This window comes from Pseudochaenichthys georgianus, chromosome 5, assembly GCF_902827115.2.
Source record: "Pseudochaenichthys georgianus chromosome 5, fPseGeo1.2, whole genome shotgun sequence".
Lineage (NCBI taxonomy): Eukaryota > Metazoa > Chordata > Actinopteri > Perciformes > Channichthyidae > Pseudochaenichthys > Pseudochaenichthys georgianus.
The window spans coordinates 1,976,613-1,991,115 of record NC_047507.1 but is presented as its reverse complement, the minus strand read 5'-3'; the positions used below and the strand labels follow the sequence as shown (position 1 = coordinate 1,991,115).

Below are 14,503 nucleotides of genomic sequence, written 5' to 3'. Positions count from 1 at the left end.
CCTTTAGTCATAGAGGGCAAACATACACACACTGTAGATCAGATGCGTATCATTTTAATATAAAGAGGGTGTGTGTGTGTGTGTGTGTGTGTGTGTGTGTGTGTGTGTGTGTGTGTGTGTGTGTGTGTGTGTGTGTGTGTGTGTGTGTGTGTGTGTGTGTGTGTGTGTGTGTGTACACTGTCCTTCATGATGTTATGTGTTTGCAGTTTTTTACTTGGTAAGATGGTAATTGACTAGTTTTCTGAGAAACTTCATCTGAAAAAATGACAAGGCCTGATTTCTTGATGCTTACTTTCACTGTTTCTTCCTCAAAGGGTGAAAATTACAGTTTTAAACTCACAGGGTGATAATTAGCTTGTTTTTGGAGGAATATTAGCAGCAGAGAATTACAAGGCTTGATTCCTTGATGAATGTAGCTGTGGTTTGGTGCTTGTTTTCACTGTAACAGCAGCTTGTTTTTCCACTATTGCATGCCGTTTTAACTGATTATCACCTTGTTTCTGGAGGCTGATAACTGCAGAAGCAACTAGGCTTGAAAAGTGGTTTGAAGGCCAAAGTTTCACGAGGGAGGTCTTAAAACAGGTTTAAATATCCTAATTCTGGGAATTGAAAGGAAAGTGGCTGAAAGGTCAAAAGTGGGTTCGGGTAACAGGAAAACAGGAAAATGTGTTGTTTGGAGATTCAAAATGGATGAAAGGACTATAAAAAGGTTAGAAAAGTGTCAAAAGAACTATACTTTCACGGGAAGACTAGGGGTAGAGGAATGTGAACATTTGGCTAGGGTATTTCCAAATATTACATTACATGTTGTGAGGGAATAATTTTGTCGCGGACCTGTTTCAAGTGGGTCGCAGATGTGTGATGAAGAAAAAATATATTCGAAAAAAAAAAAAAAAAAAATGTTGGGGGGAAAAAAGTCAAACTTTTATTTTGAAGGCCAGATTTTCTAACGCTGTGCATGCAGTAGGCGTTGGACTGGAAGTACCGGAGACCATGAACGGTTTTGAAAACTTCTGTCACTTAGTGATCATCTTCTCAATAAAACATCTTTGCTGATGTTTTTCCGAGTCTTCTGGCCTTTGATCAGAATCAAGATTGTTGCCGGAAGTCCCCACGGAAAATAACTTTGCGGTTGAACTCTTCTTTATACATCCATGGGTACAACTTCAGATAAAAATGAACACATAATGAAATATGACCCCCAGTTTGATGATTGACAGGTCACAGAACAATGGGGGCTATCTACCCTTACCCACAATTTAAAGTAATTCACACAGACTATCTCCTCTTTGCTCTTCTCTCTGTGAGGAGCAGCAAGCTGTCAGAACAAAGTGAAAAACAAACAATGGCATAAAATATTATTAATATGTCGGGTAGTAATAGATTTATTTATTTTCTTCTCAGAGTGTACCAGAATGGGTAGTTTATATGTTAGTATTTCAAAAAATCTCCTGGGGGAGAATCCCCCCAGACCCCCCTTCTGGGGTTGGGTTTTCAGCATGTGGGCCTTTTTATGTTATGCAGTTCAGCTTTGATTCCATCATCTCATTAAACCTTATTTAAAAGCATACTTTAGTTCTGTGAAGGGATATAAGTGATATATGCGCTGTACTTCACTTTAATTAATATTGTATGCTGAAAAGAGTATATTCTACTGCACAATTTTTTGTTGAATAGATTTGAGTGGTTCAAAATGTCGGGTCGCGATCTATTGACTAAGGACAAAGTGGGTCCCGAGGCCTGACCAGTTGAGAACCACTGTTCTAAACACCACTGACAAGTGATTGAGTATTTGTAGTTGGGGGATATCTCCTGTGGCTCCACAGATGTTTACGCCTCCCCCAATATGCTGATTAACTCTCTGTAAACTAGTTAAAATGTCTATCGAGAGAGAGAGGCTGTGGAGAATTGACATGACAACCCACCCGTGCAGTCAGAACCTTTTGCTGCTGTGACTTGTGATATGAATTCGCCGGCAGTTGACTTGTAATAAACTACCAGTGTTTGACATCAAAGCTCCAACTCTCCTCGTGTCTTTCTGAGTCCTGACTCTCCATTGCTGCAGAAGTTTCCCTTAAACATGTTACTTGTTAGACGCTTTTATCCAAGGCGACGTACATACTCAATACTGCGGACAATCCCCACAGGAGCAATTTGGACATGCTAACTGCAGTGGGGTTTGAACCTGTGACCCCCTGATCCCAACACCAACTCACTAACCCACTGCGCCACACGCCTCCCAAATATCTGGAACAAACTCCCAGAAACCTGCTGGTCCGCTGTAACTCTGACTACTTTTAAATCCAGGCGGAAGACTTTCTTTTTGCCGCTGCTTTTAATTTAACTATTCATATCTTACACTGCAATGTAACTTTTGTTCATTGGTCACCGGCTTGGTCTTCAATATCAGGATACAGGTATTTATTATCCTCTCAAGAATGGAAGTAGTCATCACACACAGGGCTGCGTGGGACAAATAGTACCCAGAACAGTGTCCTTCAGATGCTTATAGAGAGGGAGTTACAGTCAACAAGATGGAAGAATACTGGTTCAAAGCAGTATTCTGACATTAGTTCAGATTAGCTAAGGCCTGTGTAATCAATAAACATGACAGTCATATGCCTATCTCCATAGAGGCTGAATCATCTTGCCAATCTTAGGATCATAGCTATCATAACTTCAACACAGTGTCTCATGAGCGTCATCCATGTAGTCATACATCCGGCTACGTACACAGCTACGTAGGGCCTCTGTTATCATGTGCTATTCTGATATAGAAGGAACATTCATGTACCTGTGTTGTTCATGTTTTATTATCTTTGCTTTTTAATGTTTCTAATGTGTGTCATGCTCTTAATGTCTTTCATTGTTGCAAAGCACTTTGAATTTCCTTGTGTTGAAAAGTGCTATATAAATAAACTTGCCTTGCCTTGATTCTCTAATAATCCTCGCTGCAGGCCATGGTTTGATGCTTGCTTTTTGTAACTGAACACATCTGATACTTTTTCAAATGCTGCCTAAACGTCGTATCTCGCAGCCCGTACACGATGGGACTGACAAACCTGGGGAGGATCTGCACGATGATATAACTCATGAAGAGAGCATGTGTAAAGTGTTGAGGGAACCAGTTATACAGAGCCTTGTTTATCGTATGTGAGACGTACGTTAGCATACACAACAGCAGCTGAAAGCTATGGAGCAGGATTGTATGTTTGGCTTTCTTTGCATCTCCGTTACCCGATTTAACCGATTTAGCTGATTTAACAGCTAGAAAAATCTTAAAGTAAGTGAAAAGGAGAGTGAGCCAGACAAAGATTAGGTATATTATGTAGGAAACATCCCGCTTTTCAAGGATCACAGGGTGTCGGAACAGGTTGTCCTTACTACATACAATGGTGGAGTAAAACAGCTCTATGGGCTCTGTAGCCAGAATAATAAACACATCTGGCATCGTTACGACTGCACTCAAAGTCCACATCCAACCAATCAGAATATAAATCCTTTGAATAGTGCATAGCTCAGCGTGCCTCAGAGGTAAACAGATAGCGATGAAGCACTCCACCGCCATCACGGCCAGGTTTATCGGGGTGTTGAGTGTAGTGAAGACAGAGCAGAGGATGATGAAGCAGCATAAAGACACATTGATTTTGTAGAAGATGTAGCTGAAGACAAACAGGCTGATGGTGGAGTTCAGCTGGATCATGTCGTTCACCACCAGGTGGATGAAGAGGGTGTAGCGGGGGTTGATGTAGAATATCTGTGACAAAAGAGATTTCAGCAGACTTGTTTCTGTCCTGCAGTGATGAAGGTAGATGAAATACTGTGTAAATGTTACTTTAATTCACCTATAATGAAAGTGAACGAATCAAACTAACACAGGGGTTTCAGAAGTAAGTGCATTTGTAGTTTTGGTCAAAATTACTTTGCAATTGTGAGACAAATGTAATAACAAAGACATAAGAAATGACAGTAAAGTTTGCTTCAATACCTTTTGTTAGAAACACTAAAATCTCATTAGAAAGTCTGTGTGGAAATTGTTGAAGATGAATAGTCGGTTTGTCGTACAGTATATACAATGAAGGCAATCTTTTTTTAAAAGGATAAATAATGAAGCCGACAAATGTACATATACTTACATTTTAATTTGAATAATTTAATTTAAAACATTTCAAAAATATTAATTAAAATGTTAATGTTGTTGTGTACAGGAGAGGATTAGGGCCAAATGACACGTATTATTTAATGAATGCAGTATGTGTTTAAAGCCAACAGAGGTTACAGTAATAATGAATATGACAGAAAACACATTATAATACAGCAATAAAGCTCAGACATAAGAATGCAATCAATGGATATCATATTGTTCTGCATGCATATGGTATAGTGTATAATGAATGCAGTATAAGATAAGATAAGATAGGACATTATTTATCCCGAAGGAAATTGTTGTGCCAGAGTAACAACAATACAATAAACACAGCAGCATAATAGTACAAATGTACACTAACAGTGCAGTAAAAAGAGCATTTAAATAACTACAGGAAACAAAGACGGTCACATAATTAATGTAAATATCACCAGTATTTTAGTAGTGCTAAAATAAAACGTAGTGGCAGATAATTGCACGTTATCATAGAATATTATTAACAATAATAATATTGCAATGATATAGCAGCGAGTGTATTTTATGGAGTGTATGTATATAAAAACAAGCAAACAGAGGTTAGAATAATAATCAATATGATCGAAAACACAAACATAATAATAGATATTCCTTGCAATATTTCTATTCTAATTTATTTACTTGCACTATTTTAACTATTTCTATCAGTGTTATTGTGTTGCGCTGTTCGAGGAGCTAAGATTGTCATTGATATTTCTACACTGTAGCTATGAACACATGACAATAAAAGCCTTACATCTTTAAAAATGTAGATAACTCGTACCTGGTGTTTCCTGAAGGTGTGTATCAGAGTACCGTTGATGTAGTTGATGATGAGGCCCAGAGCCACGACAATCACATTTTTAGCCACAGCCGTACTGAAGGAGTCTCGATTTCTCCCAACAATCGACACATTAAGAAAGCCAAGAGACGAGGAATTCATTTTGAGGATCCTGTGCCAAAAGTGAACAATTCAAACTAACACAGGGGTTTCATAAGTAGGGCATTTGTAGAAAATGAAAATTACTTTGCACAGTGAGAAAAATGTAACAACAAAGACATACAAAATGACAGTCAATTCAAACATGTAATGGTATTTAATTGAATCTATAACTTCAACTAATAATCATAATCATCACATTATTAAGTAGAGCTTTTGTTACATTTGAGAAGACTTGACTGAAGATAGATGTTTATGTTATGTTTATGCAAATGTGAAGTTCAATGCTTTATTGGGCCTACTTCTTTTTTTTTTACCAACAGCAACTACTTGGTTATGCACAGAGAATAAAGTGAATCTACAATCAATCAACAGATCCTTTATTCTTTTTCATAAGAAACACATTTGCACGGGTCTTAAATATTTCACAAGGTTAATGACATATTTCATATCAATACTAGGTCACATATGAAGAATAGTAGATAAGACATTAAGCATTCGATCACTTAGGAGAAAGTTAAAGGTTTTACTAAATGCAACATAAGATGAATAAAGAGTTATAAATATATGGATTACAAACAATATAGCATTTCGTTTTTTAGATGAGCTATTATTTTTCTTTTAAAAGGCACATTAACAGTTTTCTTTCAATTTTATTTTTGTAGAAGAAGCCATGAGCCGGACTATAATATGTTAATACAGTTCAAAAGGATTGCAGTTCAATAAACAGTGTGAGAGCATTAATGACCTCCTTACCTCAGCTTGTAACTCCTCCTCGATCAGAAATGAAGGAGCCTGAGATCTGTTTCATCGTTTTATATAAAGCAAGATGATCATAGACAGATTATTGGACCACGAGCTGACGGTCAGAACAAGGAGAACACCCTCTTACATCAGTGAAGGTTAACTCTAGTTGTATGGAAAAAGGTACTGATTGAACTTTTTACATAAGTAAAAGTACAAAACTACAGTCTCTGAAATGTACTCACAGTAAGAAGTAACTTTTAAACTGGCTGTTTGTGTGCAAAGCTAACTGAACCTTACATCATATCAACATAATATAATATTAATATAAGTGAAAAGGAGCTTCATTTAAACTTTCATTACTAACAACTAAAACAAAGTACCTGTATTTGCTGTCGCCAACATTATAGATGGGTTACCTTGCCGTAATGTAGGCCTAAATAAATCAAACAAAAATGATTATAGTGCATTCGCCACGAATCATTTTTCTGCGCCCACAACTTCAAACATCTCCCGTAGTAAGGCCATGGATGCGCGATGTCTTAATGGTGGTCTGATGAATCTCCTCCGTCGATGTTATCTTCATTTTCAGTCCTTTCGCTGACTGTACTAGCGTTACTCTTTGACATTATGCTGTTAGACCTTTCTCCCGTCTCTGCCAAGCTGTTTCGTCACACGTCTTTTACGTCTTTTACGTTGCTTACGTAATGATGCAAAATACAAATAATTGATAATTCACCTCACATGCATTAAAACTAAAGTAATGAGCCTGTTTGGAAAATGTAAGAAGTAGAAAGTACAGATATTTGTGTTAAAATGTAGGGAGTAAAAGTAAAAAGTCGTCAGAAAAATAAATACTTCAGTAAAGTACAGATACCGGAAAAATCTACTTACAGTAATGAAGTAGAAATACTTCATTACCTCCCACCTCTGGTGATTTGATACCAAAACATGAAACATACATACGTTTAAACGGTGACCAAAACAGGAAAGATTTGCAATTTTAAAGGGGGGTTTTAGTACATGTAAATAGTTTGCAAAGGTTAACATCCCTAGGCTAAAATTGTGTTTCCGTATCTCTATTTTAAGTATATTTAGTACATTAACTATACACTTCATCACGAAAGACACTATCGGAAGGTTCTACACCCTGATGAGTTTAAAGAATGTTTTTTTATTTGACTGAATAAGATAATACTCATACATGCTTTAGAAAAAAATGTACATTGTGAAACACCGTAAACATTCGGTCATAAGATTTTGGAAGCAAGGATTGACAAAAAGTAATCAAGGTCAGTGTAATCAATTTAAAGTATAGCTCCAACAAGCAGGAACAAATGCAATATCAGAGTTTCCCAACTGCATAAGAACAAACTGTTTAGTCGGATAAGTACGGCTCAATCTCAGTAAATGATGGTGTTTATTTATTTAACATTAAAGGGACAATAATTATGTTGCAAGGAAGCTTGGAGTTGTGCAAACTTTCTTCTTCCTTTGTTGGAAAGAGAAGGTTTTCTGCCGACTCAACAAGACAAATGCTTCTTGAGGTACTTTCTGAAAGTATTGTCCCGTATACCGTAGATTATCGGACTGATCGATCGTGGCAGGACCTGAATAAGAATATAATAAGCAAAGAGGATGTCTGTGGAGTTCTGAGGAAACCGTTGCATCAGAACATCTCGAAGCTGCGGGGCTACATATGTTAGCATGCAGAGAAGCAGCTGAAACCCATGAAGCAGGACTGTCTTTCTGGCTTTTTTAGCGTCTTCGCTAGCTGTTTGTGCAGTGGAGAGAATTCGGAAGTAAGCGTAAAAGACAGTAGTCCAAACTGTAACAAGCAACAATATATATGTGATATCTCTTTTCTCCAAGATGATGGGATTTGCAAAAACATTTTCCCTGAGGCAGAAAACCTTTGAATGAAAGAAGTCCAATGGCACTGTGGCCAAAGTGATGAAGAGGTCAGGGAGACAAGACAACATGGTGGTCGTCCACATCAAACCAATCAGAATCAGAGTTCTCTTGATGGTACAGATCTGAACGTGGCGTAGTGGGAAACAAATGGCGATGAAGCATTCCAGCGCCATGCAGGCCAGATTCAGAGGCGTGTTAAAATCGGTGAAAATAGCAAACATGAGGATAATGGAACAGATGGAGACATTGATCCTGTGGATGGTGTAGCTGATAACGAAAAGCAGGAGGGTCAACGTGATCTGGATCATATCGTTGACCACCAAGTGAAAAAAAAGGATATATCGTGGAGTCATGTAGAAGATCTGGGTTGAATGAAAGGAGAGGAAACATTTAACATCATTAATGACATGTGATCTAGTTTATAACTGTCACGATTCTTATGTTGTGTCACGTTTTTAGTTTTGTGTGTCTGGTAGTGGGTGTTTTTCTGTTCTCCTTGTCATGTTTTCCTCCCTGTGTATTGTCTGGTCTTTCTCCCCGTGTTTTCCTGTCTGTCGTTAGTTTCCCTGGTGTGTCTAATTTCCTGATTGTTTTCACCTGTCATCCCTTCTGTGTCTCCTGTGCTCATCGGCGTCAGCCCCGCCCCTGATTGTTCCCACATGTGTCTTATTGTCCTGTGTTTAAATTCTCCTGTCTCCCAGTGTTCAGTGTCAGTTCGTTTTTGTCTATTGCCATGGTTAGATCTTTGCTCTTGTCTCTTGCCACAGTCTCTATGCTCTCTTTGAGCTATTGTAAAGTTTTGTTTCTCACCACGTGAGCGATTTTCATTTTGTTCTTATTTTTGTCATCTCAGCTAGAGATTCAATAGTGACTTTTTTTGTTCCTCTTGCCTGTTTTTTGGAATAATAAAGTATCTTACCAATACTTTACCTCTGTCTCCCGGGTCGTGCAATTCGGTCCTACCTCCTAAGTACCTGAGTTCTTAACAATAACCAGAGATGGCAAAAGTACACACGACCTTTACTCAAGTAGAAGTACAGATACTCGTGTTTAAAAATACTCTGGTAAAAGTAAAAGTTCTGACTAAACTTCTTTACTCAAGTGAAAGTAAAGAGGGCTTTGAAATGTACTTCAGTAAAAAGTACCCATAACTACCAGCTGTTTTAAAGAGTACCTGACCTCCCTTTATATTAATAGAACAATAATGTCATTGTTAGCTAATGAATGTTTCCATGCTGAACAACGGCAACATGACAACGTTTTGATTGGTCCCTCTTCTTTAGAGAAGACCAGGAAATTATGGATACACGGATCGTGTTCAAATCAATAGGCACGCAATGACTCTAAATAATAATGATCACGCCACCAGACACACATTCAGACTAAAGGAACCAGCCTGTTTGGAAAATGTGAGAAGTAGAAAGTACAGGTATTTGGGTTCAACATGTAAGAAGTAGAAAGTACAGGTATTTGAGTTCAACATGTAAGAAGTAGAAAGTACAGGTATTTGAGTTCAACATGTGAGAAGTAGAAAGTACAGGTATTTGAGTTCAACATGTAAGAAGTAGAAAGTACAGCTATTTGTGTTCAAAATGTAAGAAGTAGAAAGTACAGGTATTTGGGTTCAACATGTAAGAAGTAGAAAGTACAGGTATTTGAGTTCAACATGGAAGAAGTAGAAAGTACAGGTATTTGTGTTCAACATGTAAGAAGTAGAAAGTACAGGTATTTGGGTTCAACATGTGAGAAGTAGAAAGTACAGGTATTTGAGTTCAACATGTAAGAAGTAGAAAGTACAGGTATTTGGGTTCAAAATGTAAGAAGTAGAAAGTACAGGTATTTGTGTTCAACATGTGAGAAGTAGAAAGTACAGGTATTTGGGTTCAACATGTAAGAAGTCAAAGTAAAAAGTCGTCAGAAAAATAAGTAGTGGAGTAAAGTACTGATACCAGAAAAATGTGCTTAGATCTTCCAAGATGTTCAGATGACTTTTTCAATGTTTATGCATGTATTTACAACTTTATCAACATACAATTCACCTAATCATGATATGATATCCAAGTACAGTGTCACAATCCTAATGTCATGTCACGTTTTTAGTTTAGTCTGTCTTCTTTTGGGTGTTATTTTGCTTTTCTGTTCCCACCTGTGTCTTGTTATCCTGTCGTTAGTTTCCCTGGTGTGTCTGGTTGTCTAATTGTGTTCACCTGTTGCCCTTGTGTTTCTGCCTCCCCTGCCCGGCTGTTTCTTGTCTCGTGGTTACCCCTCCCTGTATTTAATCTTGTCTCTTCCTGTGTTCCCCTGTCGGTTCACTGTTTGTTTGTCCTCCCTCACGCTTCTTGTTAGTCTCTCCTGTCTCCCTCCTTGTTGGTCACGGTCAGTTTTGTGTGTTTGTGCTACCTGTATTTTTCATGCCATGTTTTTGTGTTTTTTCAGCTTTTAAATAAATCTTGCTTTTGTTCATAACCTTTACCTTTTTGTAGTCTGCATTTGGGTCCTACCTTTTTCCACGATTCCTAACAAACAGAATATTCCCAATGCAAGCTGTATGGGGTCTCAAAGCTTGAAAAACGTTTGCAAATGTGTCTTTATGAAGAAATGCAACACTACACACATCAAGCATTGAACACTTTAGATTAAATACATGCTAGGTCAACTGTATCTCTTTTCTGTAAGTTAAGAATCACCGCTAACAATTAATGTTAATTAATGTGTTATTGAATATTAACGTCTATGGTTCATGTGGAGCTGATGATTTAAATATGAATGTCCTAAATAGTTTAAAGGTCACCTATTGTGCAAAATGAATGTATTTTCTACATCTTCTTCATGTCTCTTCTACATCAACATTTGTCCACTCTTCTTCATGTCTCTTCTACATCAACATGTGTCTCCTCTTCTTCATGTCTCTTCTACATCAACATGTGTCCCCTCTTCTTCATGTCTCTTCTACATCAACATGTGTCCCCACTTCTTCATGTCTCTTCTTCATCAATATGTGTCCCCTCTTCTTCATGTCTCTTCTACATCAACATGTGTCCCCTCTTCTCCATGTCTCTTCTAGATCAACATGTGTCCCCTCTTCTTCATGTCTCTTCTACATCAACATGTGTCCCCTCTTCTTCATGTCTCTTCTACATCAACATGTGTCCCCTCTTCTTCATGTCTATTCTACATCAACATGTGTCCCCTCTTCTTCATGTCTCTTCTACATCAACATGTGTCCCCTCTTCTTCATGTCTCTTCTACATCAACATGTGTCCCCTCTTCTTCATGTCTCTTCTCCATCAACATGTGTCCCCTCTTCTTCATGTCTCTTCTACATCAACATGTGTCCCCTCTGCGTAAAGAGACTCTGAAAGTTTCAGGAACAAATATTATCTCTCTTTTTGTCCTGATCCATTTTTATAAAAACCTGTCTGAAAATGAGCTGATCAGATTTTGGCCACTTTGTGATGTCATAACGTTTTTTTTGGCTTGTGTAACCATTAGCCAATCACCAACCAAGGTAACCCCCCCCACCTTATCACCTGAATCTAGTCCTAGAGCACCATTGAGTTATTTGTAACCAAATATCTCTCAGAGGGGCGTGGGGAGGGGCTCCTTATTTTCATCTGAAGTAACAGACAAATAATCAGCACTTTGGAAACAGGGCTGAAACAGAGGGGATTATGGGTAATGCTGCAATGATCTGTTTGGTGTTTGGAGCCTGGGGGCTGAGCCAAACATTTCAGAGACATGCTTTGTATACATCTGAGACCTATAATTTATTATTATTGAAAAACAGTATAATAGGGGAGCTTTAAGGGAATATCAGACCTGGTGTTTTCTGAAGGTGTGAATGATGCCTGTGTTGATGAAGTTGATGGAGATCCCGAGAATCACAACAATCAGATTCTTGGCCACAGCTTTAATTAAAGAATCTGGAGTTCGACCAACCGCTGTCACAGTGACAGATGACAGGTTCATCTTTTGAAAAAGAAAAGGAAAACATAATATGAAGTAGATATGAATGATATGCTTTCTCTACAATAGTTATAGAATACCACAATATAACTGTAGATAATTAAGTTCAACGTGGGTAAACTATTCAAATACTTATTTTTAGTTTGAATGCATTGCATTATTCTTCAAAGTTGAGGATCAAATACAATACATTTTTCCCGAATTATCAAAACTTTTGGCCCAGATTTAGCTCCATAATAAAGTGCATAAAATACTAAGCTTTATGAGAAAGTTAAATATAAGTAAACAGCAAACAAACTACCCATAGGGTTAAAGATAACATGTCTTAAAACCTAGCAAGACATATTTGAGTCTGATACATTTCAGGCTCTAAAGTTGAAGATCATTGACCTTGTAGTGTATGACAATAATTTCAATGGAAATATTGCCTAATTGCCAAGTTAAATATAAGAAAATCATATAAGAGGATATCATAAAATGCAATTAATATATTCAAACGTAAAAAAGGAAGCTTGAAAAACATTTACCTTAACAATAGTGCACATGGATCTTGTCTGACGGTGAAATCATTCTCAAAAACGTCTTTTGATTTACAAGTAGTTGTTTGAGATAGCCCTGATCATATTGCTGTAGTTGATATACGGAGAAAATACACAATAATAAATATTTCAATTGGGGGAATGATGAATCAAAGAACCACCGTTCTCATAATACCAAGCATAAACATTGACATCTTGCATTACTCTGTAGTTAATGTGAGGATTAATTATAAATATACTCTGATAACAGCAGCAGGGACAGAAGAACAAACGCAGGCCGAAAAGCAAAGCATTCATCTGAAATATATCAATATGTTGCCGCAATTTACTTTAATCCATTGAACGTGGAAAGTTGGTTATTGGAAAAAAAAATGATTTGGGAAAATCATAAAATAATAATAACCAGCATCCACAGTAGCTTTAAAATGCACTTTAGTTTGTTGCGAAAATAAATGTCCTAATGTTTAAATCAACATTGGGGATGAGAGGATTTTCAATATGGGAAACGGAAACAAAACAATTGCATTTGTTGCAGGACAAACAACCTGTAGACATACAGTCTAATCCATATTATGCATACACAACAGAGCTGGTGACTATGAGATAATGTTATAAGTTTAACATTAAAAGTAAAGAAACATGAGGTGAATGAAAAAACAGATCATTATTAGGGTTTCTCATAACTGAGGAGCTGATGCAGAATCAAATATTGCCTACCAAATAACAATATAATGATTATAATACATACAAAGTTATACAGTATATTTATTTTCTAACAACTTAAAGGCACTTTACAATAAACAATGAATATAAGCAAACAAAACAAACTTACATATAAATAATTATAAAACAACAACAACAAACTATAGACCAGAGAGTTATGTTGCTTACCTTAACCAACGCATCTAGACAATGATAGCAGCAAGGAAACCTCTGACTTTATGGGGTGATCCAAACCCATCCACACATTACTCAAGAGGGTATTCTTGCAGGTATAAGTCGTAAAATGCTGAATAAGTGTCCGTAACCTACATAATCTGCATTTCCCGGTCACGATCAGTTGTATTATGTTGTGTCACGGTAAATGTTGCGGCCGCAAGGTATTGTGGGAAAACATTTATCTTTTTCTTTCGTAAAGGAAGGTCCAGTGTTTCCTAAGCTAAAGGTGATTCTAAAGGAAGTTTCAATTTCTATCATCTAGATCAGGGGTGGGCCACATACAGAAAAATATACAAAGGGCGAGGCCGCTCACTAGAGGTATATTCCCTTGTAAGTTCAGTTATAAGTTGGAAAAATCTATCCATTGTTGGTAAACTATTATTGATACTTGAAAATGCTTTAAGAAAAAAACAGCCTACTGTACATCACAGCTCTCCAGCGGGTGTTAGAGAAAAACAACTCACAGCTCAGGGTTTCATTTATTGTGTTGACAGCTCATTCCTTAAAACAGAAGCTTCCGATTGCTTATAATGTGAGGAAATATGAAAGGTATATTTCAAGGTTGTTATGTTAATTTGTTATTGGGCTTTTTTCGTATCATCTTAGAAACATGTTCTTACAAGTTTAGAACATGTTTTCAACTTGAATTGACTGAATCTATTTGAACATTGGGCATATTAACACATGAATATAATATATTTGAACATATATATATTTCAGAAGTACAATATAAGACAAGCAGAAGTTTATTCAAATTAAGTCATTATACTTTTTGAATTTGCTGAGGGACGATTCAAAATGGTCCGCATTTGGCCCCCGGGCCGTAGTTTGGACACCCCTGATCTATAATCAAAATAGCTCTTATCAGGACTGCCGCTTAGAAACTTCCGGGTTATTTCACTCCGTTAGAAACCTTTTTAAGCGGAATTTACAATTACACCACAACCTGGGACATTTCCCAATTTGTTGCGTATTGCTTCAACATCAACTTTGATGAGTGAGAATCAAGCGGCAAACTCTGGGGCAGAGCCGGGAAGCCTATAAGGAAGTGCCTCAAACTGCAGTTCATCTAGTGGCCAGTAGGAGCAGTCTTCAGAAGGGAGCAATTTCCGGACATGTTAAAATGCCCAACTTTACAGCAGAAATAAACATGTTTACATCGTGGTTAAAAAAACATATTCTCTGTATAGTTAGATTCCCCCTTCATGACAACTGTGGGGGGGGGGTGGGGGTGCATTATTTCTCAACTCATCTGTTTAATTAATATTAAGCCTTAAAGTTATGCATAAATTAGCGTGT

General features: G+C 37.3%; 1 protein-coding gene and 1 pseudogene across 1 annotated transcript; both read right to left on the bottom strand.

Annotated features, from left to right (window-relative positions):
- Nucleotides 1-2,938: 2,938 nt before the first annotated feature.
- LOC117447352 (odorant receptor 131-2-like) lies at nucleotides 2,939-5,105 on the bottom strand. The gene is made up of 2 exons (XM_034084060.1): nucleotides 4,947-5,105; nucleotides 2,939-3,757 (listed from the first exon to the last, which is right to left on the bottom strand). The coding sequence occupies exons 1-2, from the start codon at nucleotides 5,103-5,105 to the stop codon at nucleotides 2,939-2,941; spliced, it is 978 nt and encodes a 325-aa protein (XP_033939951.1).
- A 2,161-nt stretch (nucleotides 5,106-7,266) lies between these two features.
- LOC117447351 (odorant receptor 131-2-like) lies at nucleotides 7,267-11,729 on the bottom strand (annotated as a pseudogene).
- Nucleotides 11,730-14,503: the final 2,774 nt, after the last annotated feature.

Coding starts and splice junctions, on each gene's coding strand:
- LOC117447352 (XM_034084060.1), bottom strand. CDS start 5,105: ATGAATTCCTCGTCTCTTGGCTTTCTTAATGTGTCGATTGTTGGGAGA. Junction 3,758..4,946: donor ACACCTTCAGGAAACACCAG/GTACGAGTTATC, acceptor CTTTTGTCACAG/ATATTCTACATCAACCCCCG.